This window comes from Giraffa tippelskirchi, chromosome 5, assembly GCF_054371585.1.
Source record: "Giraffa tippelskirchi isolate mGirTip1 chromosome 5, T2T-mGirTip1v1.2.pri, whole genome shotgun sequence".
In the NCBI taxonomy this organism is placed as follows: Eukaryota; Metazoa; Chordata; class Mammalia; order Artiodactyla; family Giraffidae; genus Giraffa; species Giraffa tippelskirchi.
The window spans coordinates 90,272,540-90,287,261 of NC_137279.1; the positions used below are offsets into that span (position 1 = coordinate 90,272,540).

General features: G+C 39.9%; 1 protein-coding gene and 1 long non-coding RNA gene across 2 annotated transcripts in view; one reads left to right on the forward strand and one right to left on the reverse strand.

Moving 5' to 3' along the window:
- The window catches only part of SPTA1 (spectrin alpha, erythrocytic 1), a 67,819-nt gene that overhangs the window by 30,192 nt on the left and 22,905 nt on the right, over positions 1–14,722 (forward strand). The window contains exons 21-32 of the mRNA XM_081485759.1: positions 799–950; positions 1,588–1,774; positions 2,971–3,072; positions 4,063–4,154; positions 5,045–5,189; positions 7,113–7,294; positions 10,617–10,716; positions 10,831–11,028; positions 12,099–12,242; positions 12,726–12,829; positions 13,506–13,668; positions 13,929–14,060. Coding sequence (XP_081341885.1) covers positions 799–950; positions 1,588–1,774; positions 2,971–3,072; positions 4,063–4,154; positions 5,045–5,189; positions 7,113–7,294; positions 10,617–10,716; positions 10,831–11,028; positions 12,099–12,242; positions 12,726–12,829; positions 13,506–13,668; positions 13,929–14,060 — 1,701 coding nt within the window. The remainder of the gene's footprint in view (positions 1–798; positions 951–1,587; positions 1,775–2,970; positions 3,073–4,062; positions 4,155–5,044; positions 5,190–7,112; positions 7,295–10,616; positions 10,717–10,830; positions 11,029–12,098; positions 12,243–12,725; positions 12,830–13,505; positions 13,669–13,928; positions 14,061–14,722) is intronic.
- The window catches only part of LOC145504624 (uncharacterized), a 57,057-nt gene that overhangs the window by 4,155 nt on the left and 38,180 nt on the right, over positions 1–14,722 (reverse strand). Inside the window, exon 5 of the long non-coding RNA XR_014052339.1 lies at positions 1,520–1,686. This is a non-coding gene — a long non-coding RNA (uncharacterized LOC145504624). The remainder of the gene's footprint in view (positions 1–1,519; positions 1,687–14,722) is intronic.

Here is a 14,722-nt window from a genome sequence, read left to right on the forward strand (position 1 = left end):
AAAAGAAGATATATATGTGTATAACTGAGTCACTTTGCAGTACAGCAGAGATTGGCACAGCATGGTAAATCAACCTACTTTTCAATAAAAAAGTACAAGTTCAAGTAACTTTTTTAATATTTTAATATTTTATTAATCTCCATAAATTGAGAAGAAAAAAAAGAGATCTCAGGATTTTTTACTCTGAGGATAAGTAATTTTGGGGGGAACAAGATTGTCATTATCAAATAAGCTGTGTTCCAGTTCTCTTTTATTTTTTCTCAGTCTTCCTCATTTCACTACATTATTCTCTGAGGATATTAACTCCAGTGTGGTTAGTATAGCAACATTCCTAAAAAGACTATGAAAGTCAGGGTGATGCTTAAGCATGAAGCATTCTTATAGGTGAATTTCAGGCAATGCACAATTTTTAGGGGCTCTAGGAGAAGGATGGGGAGAAGTTCTTATACAATACTCTCATACACAGATGCTCCACCCAGAAGAAGTCTAGTTTAGTTCTGGCCCTATAGGTTTTTAATGAATTTTTAGTAGACAAAATACCCTATCATGAAGAGAATGACCATTGGGTTTTGAAAACTTCATCAAAGTTAAGGGTCTTACATCAAATATCGGATTCCTTGATTTCAGAGGCTTATCTCTGCAATTCCTGCGACTCCTGATTTATCTTCAGGATAAAACAAGCACTTGTTTGTTTCTTCTGGTCATCAGCTTGTCCCTTTGCCTAGAGACTCAGTTATGACGGTTAAAACTTCTAAATGTGACTTTTAAGGAAGGAGTGGGGATTTGCTCTTTCTTTAGGACTGGTGGAAAGTAGAAACTGATGATCACCAGGGCTTTGTGCCAGCTGTCTACGTGAGGAAACTAGCCCGTGATGAGTTTCCCATGCTCCCACAACGGAAGCGAGAAGAACCAGGCAACATCATCCAGTGCCAGGAACAGATTGAGAACCAGTAAGTTCTGGAGGCTGGAGAACTGGACAGTGTTTGGCCAAACATCTCTGATTGGTCAAAGATACATCTCTTGATTCTATTATTTGTTAGATTAAAGATGCTCTTCAAATTCACAGATTTTAAGAGCTAAAAGTAAACAGAGTAATTCAAACCTTTTATTTTTTAAATGAGGAAAGGGGATTCCAGAGCCATTATGTAAATTGCCCAAGGTCACACAATATTAGGGTCACATATTCTGACTCCCTGCCTGGCACTCTGTCAATCTTTCAAGCTTATCAAAAGGTCTTCCGACTCCCACGTGCACTTTGTGTGTGTGTGTTACTATACAAGGCTACTTCCTACCCAGTTGTCAATAGGAATGTGAACTTTTCACTTCTATAAAAAGAGGAAGGGGTATTGTCAGTCACACTATTGGGACACCGACATTTTGATTGTTTTTAAATGGAAAGCTTTTGTCCCTCTGCTCTTAATACTATTTTTCTTCCATCTTTATTTTCTCCTCTCTATTGTTCTTCTTTTGATTTTTCTTCCCTTTCCTTTTTGTCCCTTTTATTCTCTCCCTTTCTTACCAGTACTCTTCTGTGTTTTCTCTGTCTCTTTTATCCACATATTCCATTCTCTTTATTTCTCCACTCAGGTACCATTCCCTCCTGCATCGGGCAGAACAGCGCAGACGTCGTCTGTTGCAACGTTACAATGAGTTTTTGCTGGCCTATGAGGCAGGAGACATGCTGGACTGGATCCGAGAGAAAAAGGCAGAAAACACCGAGGTGGAGTTAGATGATGTTTGGGAGTTACAGAAAAAGTTTGATGAGTTCCAAATGGTAAGAAAGAGCTGTCTCCTCTAGACAGCTTTCTGAGGGTTTTCATCATTTTCTTTTACCTCATATCTCCTCCTATGTAATCCCTTAATTTCATATTTGCTAAATATCCTCCCCAAAGCTAGAGAGTTCCATTTTTTAAATATTTCTCTAGATATTACAAGTGGAAAGAAAATGCAGAGGAAACTAGTTACCTTGATTTTGTAACCTGCAGTCCCTGTCACTCCAGCATCTTGTTGGAAGTACTGGTCTTCCTGAATCTTTACAACTTGTCCTATACTGTCCTGTGATCCTGATGCCCAGGTTGAAATGGGGTGTTGTAAGACTCCTATAAGGTCTAATTATGCGGCAGAAGTTTGGGTGGAAAGGTGGGAAGAACAATCTGACTTTACAGCCAGACAATTTCTAATTTTCTGCCTACCTAAAATCTTCTCAATCTCTTTTATTCTCTCAGATCTATTCTATTGTGTTAACTAGCAATTAGTATAAACTTCTCCCTTCTTTCCTTTCTCTTCTATATGATACTTTCCTTACACATGGAATTCAAAGCTGTACAAACTGTATATATATATATATATGTAGAAGGTAATGGCAGTATGGAGCTAGTTATGGGAAAGGTCAAAGGAAATAGTCTCTATATATATAGAGAGAGAAAGAAGTAAGAGAAAGGGAAGGGTAAACAGGGTACAATTTATAAAAGAACACTAAGAATAAGACCTCCATGAGAAAACTCATTGAAAGCCCATTGTATTGTGAAATGAACAATATTGTCACTATAGACATAGAGATGAGTTCCCTAGAGCTGTTTCTTACAACATATTTTAATATAAGCAGATCATAACCCAGGCAATGAAATTTTTCAGCAAGTGGAGAAATCTGTATTGGCAGCAAAAACTATCACATGGCTCAGGTATAGACCCCTCTGATAGTATAATTTAATCAGTGAGAGATTTTTAAGAAATTTAAGGAAAGAGATCTCTATATTTCATATAAATAACATTTTTGATAGCCACTGAGTATCGGGGAATTTAAAGGTCCTCTTCTTTGTGGCAGATTGGAGGAGGGCAGTTTGTTGTTTATTACAAGTATGGTTAGCGATATGTTTTAATCTGTAGTCAAGTCAGGGCAAAGGTGAGCAGGCAATAGTGAAAGAATTTTGAGGAGGAATTTAAACTACTTTGGTACATTTTCCCACCTAGGATTTGAAGACAAATGAGCCTCGACTGAGGGATATCAACAAGTTGGCTGATGATCTTCAGTTTGAAGAGCTTCTGACACCAGAAGGAGCTCAAATACAGCAGGTAACTGTGACTCCTTCTTCCTTCTCACTACCAGGCTGAGTTTTGGGAGTCTTCATCTCACTTAAAAATACTTAACTTCATATTCTGCAGATTAGCTAGAACATGAGGAAGGTAATTGCAGTAGAGAGCTAGCTGTAGGAAAGGTCAAAGGAAATAATCCAGATAGTCCAGCTGTGTATCCATTTTGTTGTTGTTCAGCTCCTAAGTCATATGCATTTTAATTGATTCAAAATCCTTAAATTGCCACACCTCCCCCACCCCATCACCATGAGAAATTCATTCATGGTCAAATACTTGAATACAAAGACAATGCAGGTAAAGGAGCTATGATAGTGGGGAGTGGTTAATCAAGAAAGTGTACTGGATGAGATAGGCTCTGATAAAATCTAATGAAAGAATATAGGTAGTAGAGATGGAGGAGAAGGCATTTGAGACCTTATTCAAATTTGGACCTGTGGTTCCATAAAATATGTACTGAACTAATGGGATGTCTAGTCCAGTTATCTGAGTTATCATAAACCAGTGAGGATAAACTCTCTGCCTCCTTTTATGGTAACTGATGTCGGGTAAGAGTGAGAAAGAATGTGCGAAGGAACAATTTTCTTACTCTTCACAGAAAATAGGGCTCTAAGAGACTACCTGTGTCATTTCAGGACATAAAAAAAATATTAGATCTCATATAAAAAGGCAGTATCTTCTAACTACCAAGGCAACAAGTCACACTTACTCTCCAGAGGTTGTAATGTAGTCTCTGGGGCAGCTCTAATGTTGTTGGTTCCCACCTGGAACATCAATTTGGGAAGGAATGTGATCCCTTTTTTAACTGCATTGGCATAGCTGAGGCTCAAGCTCAAACTATCCAAGAAAGAAACCTGTGCAATTTTCTAAAGGAGATAACATGAAAATATCAGGATTTAAGCCTCATCTAATCTTTAGACACCACTAAGATGAGTTAGCTCCCTAGCTAAAGTCTGTGTCTGCCTTTTTTAGGAGTTGAATGCCCGCTGGCGGTCCTTGCAGAGGCTGGCAGAGGAACAGCGCCAGGTGCTGGGCAGTGCCCATGCTGTCCAGATGTTTCACAGGTGAGAATTTTAACCTTGAAAACCAACGCTGCTCTAGAACCCACTCAAGAACTACCAATTCTAATTGCTATAGTAGAACCACAGCTACTAGTTTAACCCTTCTTTCTGGAGAAAATAGGAAATCAGGTACTTCAGTAGTAGGTAGATATCTCATTGGGCACATAGGCTACTCCAGACAACCAACTTCAATTTTCTCATACCTAGGCTTGGGCCTTGGTACATAATTAGCAGTTTATATATGTTTTCATGATAGCAAATGAAAATTGAAGTTGAAACAAGAGGTTTAAGTAATGAAACATCTGAACTAGAAGTAGAGAGTAGAGGGCAACAAACATCACATTGACTCTAAGTGTTGATTCAACATTTTTTTTTTATGTCTGATTGTCAAATCTCTGTCTATACTAACAAGCACAACTAAGTAAGCAAACTGACAACCAAACACCTTTACTGTGTATAAATGTATTTTTGAATATTCAGAGAAGGGAAAATTGAAATGCAGACAAGTCTTGTTATTTAGAAAGGCATAAGATTTTCCATATTATTCCACAGTTAAAGATGTAGCTTTGCCATCAGGCTACCTGATTCAAATTTAGGGTCTGCCTAAATTTGCAGCAGTGGTATAATCTTGAGAAAATACCTAATCTCTTTTCTTTTCTTTTTTCTACTTAGCCTCTTAAGCTTTAGGTTTCTCATATGTTAAATAGGACTAGTAATAGTAATTAGGCCTCAAGTAGTTGTTGAGATTAAATGAGCCTAAGTTCTAACACTTAGTTCTAACACATTCTTAAAAAAAGGATGATGATGGTGGTAGTGATGACTTCTTTGTGAGCCCTGCTAGTCTGCCTCTAGCTTGTGTTATTATTATTAAACTTTTTACCCTCATGCACCAGAGAAGCAGATGACACAAAGGAGCAGATTGAGAAGAAGTGCCAGGCCCTTAATACTGCTGACCCTGGCTCAGACTTGCTCAGTGTGCAGGCCCTTCAGCGACAGCATGAAAACTTTGAAAGAGATCTCATACCTCTGGGGGAAAAGGTGAGATGTGCCTTCAAGCTTTTCCAACACATTCCTCTTCACATCTACCCATATTAATGCCCTCTCCTTTGGTTGTATTATCCAGTGTCTTATTTTAGTTCTCTTTATCCTGATCCATACTTGTTCTTTAACCCTGCCCTGGAAGCTAGTCTACCAAAAGGGCATGCCCAGGGCAATTCACATGGAGGGAAACGTTTTTAAACGTTTTTTAAAAAGTGAAGTACAGTTGATTTACAATGTTGTGTAAATCAATATTGTGTACAGCAAAGTGATTCAGTTTTATAAATATGTATACATATATATATATATCCTTTTTTATATTCTTTTCTATTACAGTTTATGATAGGATATTGAATATAGTTCTCTGCGATATACAGTAGGACTTTGCTGTTTATCCATTCTATATATAAAAGCTTACATCTGTTAGCCCCAACCTCCCTCTCCATTCCTCCCCCAACCCCCTCCCCTTTGGCAGCCACAGGTCTGTTCTCTATGTCTGTGATTCTGTTTCTATTTTATAGATAGGTTCATTTGCGTCATATTTCAGATTCCACATGTAAGTGATATCATATGGTATTTGTCTTTCTCTTTCTGACATACTTCACTTAGTATGATAATCTCTAGTTGCTCCAAATGGCATTATTTCATTCCTTTTTATGGCTGAGTAACAGCCCATTGTATGTATATTATATCTTCTTTATCCATTTATCTGTCAATGAACATTTAGATTGTTTTGTGTCTTGGCTATTGTAAAGAGTGCTGCTGTGAATATTGGGGTGTGTGTATCTTTTGAATTCTAATTTTGTCTGAATATATGCCCAGGAAAGGGATTGCTGGATCATATGATAATTCTATTTTTAGTTTTTTGAGGAATCCCCATACTGTTTTCTACAGTGGCTGCACCAAATAACACTGAGGAAAAATATATTGTAAATGAGCCTCTTTGTGAGTTCCAAGTGAGTATGTGAGTTCCAAGTGACCAGAATGTATAGAAATTAGTTGGAGATCAGTAGCCTAAGATAAATAGGAGATGATCATACCTGGTATGACCAGGCCTATGCCTGAATATGGTGCAGAGTTTTCTTAGAAGGGATTGAAGAAGCTTAATCCTACTCTAGCCAAAAAATGAACTCTAAAGCTTGCCAAATACACTCAAGAATAACTCAGGAGTAGCATAGAACGTGCATTACCGTAAAAAGCAAAAAGAAGCACAGAAAATGTCTACATTAAAAAGATCTTCACATTAATTGACACTTGCCACCAACCAAGTCACTTAACCACCCTGCCCTATAGCCTTCTTTATTTGTTTGTTTATTTATTTATACAAAGGTTTATTTTTAAATGTATGATAGATTCCAGGACAACACTTCATTCTTCTTATAGGTGGCAATAGATGTTATTCTGTCACAGAATACAGATGCTTAAACAAGGGTGGAATTAAGTATCATCATTGCCTCAGGCACAAGGAACAGATTCCTTTTTGTCAGATTTCTTAATTCCACCTGTGGCCAGGGGATCCTTTCCCTGCAGCCTTTCCTTTTAGCTCCTCAAATTTCTTCTGCTCCTCTTTCTTCTGTTTCTGCTTGAATGCCTTATCTTCCTCGTCTATCTTCTTGACTTGCTTTTTGGGCTGCTTCAGGGGCTTCTTCTTGCCACCTTCACAGCCCACCATGATACCTGAGGTCTCTTCCCTCGACCTTACCACCAGAAGCAGCCTTCTAATCATAAAAAGAAACATGGTCGTGTCAAGTGTGACTACTTTGGAGAATTATCATATACATCAAAAGAGTTTCCACTATCATATAAAAAGTAGCAAGACCTCATTGATGTCTATTTGAGGAAGGAGCACCCTGAGGCTTGGAACTCTTTTGCTAGGATTCAAGTGTGACACCAAGCTGATTGTCAGAGCTCTTGACCCCCTAGGTGGAGGTATTGAGGGACACAGCAGATCGACTCAGTGAATCCCACCCTGATGCCAATGATGACCTGCAGAGGCAGCGGTTGGAGCTGAAGGAGGCCTGGGATGACCTGCAGGGGCTTACAAAGGATCGTAAGGAGAACCTACAGGAGGCCTTAAAATTCTACCAGTTCCTCAGCCAGGCCAGGTAAAGTTCCAGAGGCAGACTTCCACCAGGTAGAATTGGCAGTTTCCATATCTAGCCCATAAATGGAGCTTCCAGGAGCTGTCTGGGTACAGGTGTTCTTCATTACCTTGTCTGGAGGGTACCTCTTGGTCCAGATTGTACCTTCGGTAAGGAACAAAATTCTCAGGTTCCACATTTCAAGTCATGAAATATTGAATTTTGGAAGAATATGAGGTTATCTAGGCCAATTAAGTATGCTTCTCTGGAGTCTATACTATATAGGAAGTGCTGTATCAGGAATTATAGGATATTGGGAATTCCCAGAGGCACTAGTGGTAAAGAATCTGCCTGCCAATGCAGGAGACAAAGTAGACATGGATTTGATCCCTGGGTCAGGAAGATCCCCTGGAAAAGAAAATGGTAACCCACTCTAGTATTCTTGCTGGGAAAATCCCATGGACAGAGGAGCCTGGAGCTACAGTCCATGGGGTCACAGAGTCTGAAATGACTGAGCACACACATGCATAGGATATGGGGAGATATTCTACTGGAAAAGCAAAGAAGAATACAGATAACCATGGAAGAACATAGAACAGCCCCAAACATACATCCCAACAAATAGGCGGAACTATATAAACAAAGGCATGAAAATAGGAAGGTATAGAATGCCCATGACACGGGGACAGCTAGAGCCTGAGTTCTGTGTGTCACAGGGGTGAGGAGAAGTAGCAAGAGATAAACTCAGAAATGTTAAGCTCAACTCCTTTTTTAAATTAATTTTTTTTTTTTATAAATTTATTTATTTTAGTTGGGGGCTAATTACTTTACAATATTGTAATAGTTTTTGCCATACATTGACATGAATCAGCCATGGGTTTACATGTGTTCCCCTTCCTGGACCCCCCACCCAGCTCATAAGAACTCCCTCCCCATCCCATCCTTCTGGATCATCCCATTGCCCCGGCCCTGAGCCCTTGTCACATGCATCGAACATGGAATGGTGTTCTGTTTCACATATGATAATATACATGTTTCAATGCTATTCTCCCAGGACGTCCCACCCTCACCTTCTCCCTCAGAGTCCATAAAATTGTTCCATGCATCTGTGTCTCTTATTCTGTCTCGCATATAGGGTTATCGTTTCCATCTTTCAAATTCCATATATATGCATTAGTATACTGTATTGTTGTTTTTCTTTCTGGCTTACTTCACTCTGTATAATGGGCTCCAGTTTCATCCATCTCAGTAGAACCGATTCAAATGTATTTTTTTTAATGGCTGAGTAATATTCCATTGTGTATATGTACCACAGCTTCCTTATCCATTCGTCTGCTGATGGACATCTAGGTTGCTTCCATGTCCTGGCTATTGTAAACAGTGCTGCGATGAACATTGGGGTACACGCGTCTCTTTCAATTCTGGTTTCCTCGGTGTATATGCCCAGCAGTGGGATTGCTGGGTCATATGGCAGGTCTATTCCCAGTTTTTTAAGGAATCTCCACACTGTTCTCCATAGTGGCTGTACTAGTTTGCATTCCCACCAACAGTGTAAGAGGGTTCCCTTTTCTCCACACCCTCTCCAGCATTTATTGCTTGTAGACTTTTGGATAGCAGCCATTCTGACTGGTGTGAAATGATACCTCATTGTGGTTTTGACTTAATTTTTTATTGGGGTTTAATTGTTTTAGACTGTTGGAGAAGTTTCACTGTTTTGCTAAACAGTTTAGACATGATCATATTTTAGCAAATACACACTTTATCTGTGGAACAATTTGCACATTCTGCCCCGTCATATCAGTCTGCATTTAGAATTGAGGGTTCAGGAAGTAACAGCTTGCAGTGTAATATTTTTGAAGATAAAAGGGGGCGACTGGCAAATGACTACAAGTGTTCTTGCCAATGCCCTCCCCAATTCAACATCTCCGGAAAGTTATAGTGTTTCACATAGTATAAATAAATAGCATCCATACTCACTCCTGCAAATCATATATATGCCTATATATCTCTGTTTATATAGGTTCTGCCTATACTTCAGATTCCATGTTAAATTCTCTTTCCCATTATGAAATATTCTTCAACATTGCAGAAGTAACATTACCACCCTCAAAGCAACTATAACACCTTATTTTATCTCTTCAGGACAGTGGTTTTTTTTTTTTTTAGGGTTTTTGAAGAAAAATACTAGTCTCTAAATCCCATGGACAGAGGAGCCTGGTAGGCTGCAGTCCATGGGGTCGCTAAGAGTCGGACAGAGTCGGACACGACTGAGCGACTTCACTTTCACTTTTCCCTTTCATGCACTGGAGAAGGAAATGGCAACCCACTCCAGTGTTCTTGCCTGGAGAATCCCAGGGACGGCGGAGCCTGGTGGGCTGCCATCTATGGGGTCGCACAGAGTCGGACACGACTGAAGCGACTTAGCAATAGCAATAGCAATGTTTTGCTTGCTTTTTTTTTTCTTATCTCAGTATAAAGTGTGAACACCTAGAATGCACAAATATGTCTCTTTCACAATAAAACTTAGTTGTTTAAATAAGTGAATAAATGAGTTTACAAAAGAAGAGGATTTTCTGCCGTAGAGCTACTGATTCCTATTTAGCAAACAAGAGCAAGGGCATTCTTCATGAGATGCTAAATTTGACCATCGTATATAATTTTTTAACTCAATGCATTATTCTTTGACATTTACCTTCTGGGACAGATGGACTTTATTCCTCCTTTTCTAATTTATTGACTGCTAAAAGAGTGGGAAATGGCACTGGTTTAATCAGCAGCAGAGAGTAAGTATGGTGTGTGTGTGTGTGTGCGTGTGTGTATGTTGGGCAGAAGCATGTACTGGATTCGATTTGGAATAAGAGTAAGAAGAAACACATGCCTCACCTGAGATTCTATGCTAAGATAAATCTTTAAACCCAAAAATCCACTTTAAAGGAGTAGGACGTGTTAAAAGTGATGGAATATGTACCAGTCCAGGATTCCTGTGTCTGGGTTCTACTCCATATGTCTGTTTCCAGTTTTAGCCCATAGGCAAATCACTTACATTCTCTAGGCCAACTTCCTCATCTCCAAAGTGGAGGGAAAAGAATTCCCAGAATTCTACTCAAAATTATTGCAAGAATCAAAAGAGATAGTGTGTGAAGAAAATTTCAAATGCAACAGAATGCTATTATTAAGTTATACAGTGAAAACAACAAAGCTAAGATCTGTGAAGGCTATAAACCAGAGAGAAAATATAATATAGATCTGGAAATGTTTTCTAGGGGAGAAAAAGTCCAAGGACAGACAGTTTTATAGCAAGTTGCAAGGTTTTCTTGATTCAATTTCAGTATGCCCATTTCTCTAGGGACTTACAGAATTGGATTAGTGGCATTGGTGGCATGGTCTCATCCCAGGAGCTGGCTGAGGATTTAACTGGCACAGAGATCATGATAGAGCGACACCAGGTATGGTGACAAAAGCCTTAGCCTCTGATCACATAACCTCACAACCTTCCTGCATTTTGCAACTTTTGTGAGATGTCACTGGCCTCACCAATCTCTGATCCCTTTTTCCCACAGGAACATCGTGCTGACATGGAGTCCCAGGCTCCTGCCTTCCAGGCCTTTGAAGACTTCGGTACAGATCTTATAATCAGTGGGCACCGGGCCAGCCCCGAAATTGAAGAAAAGCTGCAAGCTGTTAGACTAGAGAGAGATGAGTTGAAGAGTGCTTGGGAACAACGCAAAAAGATGCTAGATCAGTGTCTGGAGTTGCAGGTACTGCAAAATTCCCAATCGTTAAGCAGGCTTAGCTGAGTCTGTTCCTTCTATGCAGTTCCACAGAGTTAATATACGTGCTTATTTCACTGGAATTCCATGCCAAAAGCATAAAGGTATCTCTCAATTATCTGACATTGCATTTTCTGCTTTGCATTTTCTGATCATTGTGGTGTTCTTTGCTCCTTATTCTTGTTAAAGAAAAGCTAAACAAAATGGGGGTCAGTCCCAGGGCATGGGGACCTGAAATTAAGTCGTTATAATTTATTGATATTTAAATTTACTTATTGATTGAAAGTTTTATTGATTGATTTTTATTGAGAACCTACTAGGAACACAAATATTAGTAAGATAGTGTCTATTTTCTAAAAGTAGTGAAATTAGACTTGTAGGCAGATCATTCTAATATATAAAATAATTACTGATAAAATGTGTGAATGTTTTGAGATTATAGCAGAGGGAGTGATTAATGCTCTTGAGGGAAGGGAGTGAAAGTGTCATAGGCTGTCTTGAAAAACAGTCCTTACCAGAGTCTTAAAGAAATAACCAGCCAGTTTTTACTAAGGGTGTGTGTGTGTGTGTGTGTGTGTGTGTGTGTGTGTGCATGCTCAGTAGCTCAGTGTCCAACTCTTTTGTGACCCCCATGGACTGTAGCCCATCAAGCTCCTTTGTCCATGGAATTTTCCAGGCAAGTATACTGGAGCAGGTTGCCATTTCCTACTCCAGGGGATCTTCTTGACCCAGGGATCAAACCCACATCTCTTGCATCTCCTGCATTGGCAGGTGGATTCTTTACCACTGTGCCACATGGGAAGCCTATTTACCATGTCTAGGATATGGAAAACTGTACTGCAAGAATGGAGGAAAGCTTATCTGAAACCATAAAACATGTTTTCAGGGAAGAGTAAAAGGTCCAATATAGCTAAGATTTATTGTATGAATGTTTCTTGGAAGAATATTGGCATCCTTTACAGGGTCCCTATTATCAATATCATGGGAGAGGTGGGAGATCATTTCTTCTATCTGACTGGAATGAACATACCATATACATTTAATTTTAACCCCCATAGTTGTTCCGAGGGAACTGTGATCAGGCTGAGAGCTGGATGGTGGCACGTGAGAATTATCTAAGGTCAGATGATAAGGGGTCCTTAGACAGTCTGGAGGCCTTGATGAAGAAACGTGACGATTTGGACAAAGCGATTACTGACCAGGTAATAACAGCTAATATAAGAATTCTAATAATAACTATTAGTAATAATGACAGAAATCCTGCACATGTATGTGGTTTTATGATTTGCATATATTTTAATTCCCATTTGCTTTTTACATAAACTCTGAGGTAGGTGGGGAACATAGTGGCTTAGTCTTAGCCAAGGTGCAGAATCTATTTTATATACTATCCAACATCCCATTCAGTGCAGGAGTCACTTTCTATAATGACCAAGGTAAGTGTCTGTTCTATAGGGAAATCGGCACCACACATGTAGTCCATCTCAGTATCACTATTGATGTTTCTCTTCTTGTTGAGTTAAAAGCCACCTCCCTATAAGGCATTTATTTACCTTTTGGCTTTGGTTTTGTTCCCCTTTGTGAAGCCACAAAGAATATATCTCTCCTTTTCTAGGAGGGAGTCTGAGATTGCACCAAAAGCCTAATTTCTGGGTATCTGGGCTTTTTCTCTTTCCTTTATCTAGGAAAATAGGATCACTGAACTAGATCTTTTTGCTGAACGACTCATAGCTGAAGACCACTATGCCAAGGAAGAGATTGCTGCTCGGAACCAACGGATACTAGACAGGTCAGTATTGAGCAGTTGTTTTGTGAGCTATAGGAAGATATAAGGGCTTCCCTTGTGGCTCATCTGGTAAAAATCTGCCTACAATGCAGGAGATCTGGGTTAGATCCCTGGGTTGGGGAGATACCCTGGAGAAGAGAAAGGCTACCCACTCTAGTATTCTGGCCTAGAGAATTCCATGGACTACATAGACCATGGGGTTGCAAACAGTCAGACACGCGTGAGTGACATTCACTCACTCACTCAGGAAGATATAGAAAAGTGACTACTTTGCTAGCATTGAGGATGGGGATAATACTTTGAGTTCTCATTTCTGTGCTGCGCTCTTCTAAGTTGCTTCAGTCATGTTCGACTCTTTGCAACCCTATGGTCTATAGCCCATCAGGCTCCTCTGTTCATGGGATTCTCCAGGCAAGAATACTACAGTGGGTTGCCATGCCCTCCTTCAGGGAATCTTCCTGACCCAGGGACCTAACTCTCATCTCTTACATCTTCTGCATTGGTAGGCAGGTTCTTTACCACTAGTGCCACCTGGGAAGCCCATATATGACATATAAGTGTATAAATAATGAGAATGAGAAGGTAAAGTGCAGAGAAGGAAATAGGGAGATTCATGGATATGGCATCAAGGCTTGGTGGAAAGATAGAGGGCAGAAAATAATCTAGTCCTGACTTTCAGATGGAAGATTCTCAAAGAACAGCTGATGGACGAGCGGATGAAACTTGGAGACTATGCTGATCTAAAACAATTCTACCATGACCTCAAGGACCAAGAAGACTGGATCAATGAGATGCTGCCCATAGCCTGTGATGAATCCTACAAAGATCCCACCAATATTCAGGTAAGGTCAAAATAAGAATCTTGGAAAACTTCAACATACTCAGACTGCTGAATGAATGGTCACCTCCTAATGTTGAAAACTTCCTTACTGTTAACACTGCCATCCCTGCCTTCAGGAATTTCTGAGTCTAATGTGGAGGGAGTTCTTCACAAAAATTAATTTAGAATGAATTAAGAATCCTTAATTCTTCCTTTTAAACAGAATTTATCTCATCTTACTTTCTAAATTAGATGGTAATTTAGATTCTGCTTTCCCTTCAGAGAAAATATCTGAAGCACAAGACCTTTGAAGATGAGGTCAAGAGCCGAAGTGAGCAGGTGGAAGGAGTCGTCACCTTGGGGAACACTTTGGTTGAGCGGAGGGCATGTGATGGTAATGAAGAGTCTGTGAAGGTGGGTTCTGCTTAAGATGGGCTTTAAGCTATCAAGGCATAGGAAGAGAAATCTTTTATACCCTTTTGGTGTTTCCATGTGTAGGAATATAGAATATATTCTGTTAATGGTCTTCCCTTTGTTTTTTTTCACAAAAGAGGAGGAAAATATGTTGTTTGGGGATTCCCTGATAGCTCAGTTGGTAAAGACTCCACCTGCAATGCATGAGACCCCACTTCGATTTCTGGGTTGGGACGAATTCTGGAGAAGGGATAGGCTACCCACTCCAGTATTCTAGGGCTTCCTTTGTGGCTTAGCTGGTAAAGAATCCACCTGCAATGCGGGAGACCTGGGTTGGATCCCTGGGTTGGGAAGATCCCCTGGAGAGGAGATAGGCTACCCACTCCAGTATTCTGGCCTGGAGAATTCTATGAACTGATAGTCCATGGGGTTGCAAAGAGTGAGACACGACTGAGAGACTTTCACTTTCAGACCTTATCACTCCCATCATACTCAGCATCTTGACCTCCAAGACAGCTTTAGACTTAATTCCTATGTGTTATCATGCTTGCCTTGTATTTTCTGTCCCTACCACCAAGAGCTTTGGCATTTAGGCAATCAGCTTCTGTAATCAGCTCAGAGCTCTTTTTTCAAAATTTCTGTTAACACCTACTGTTGCTTCC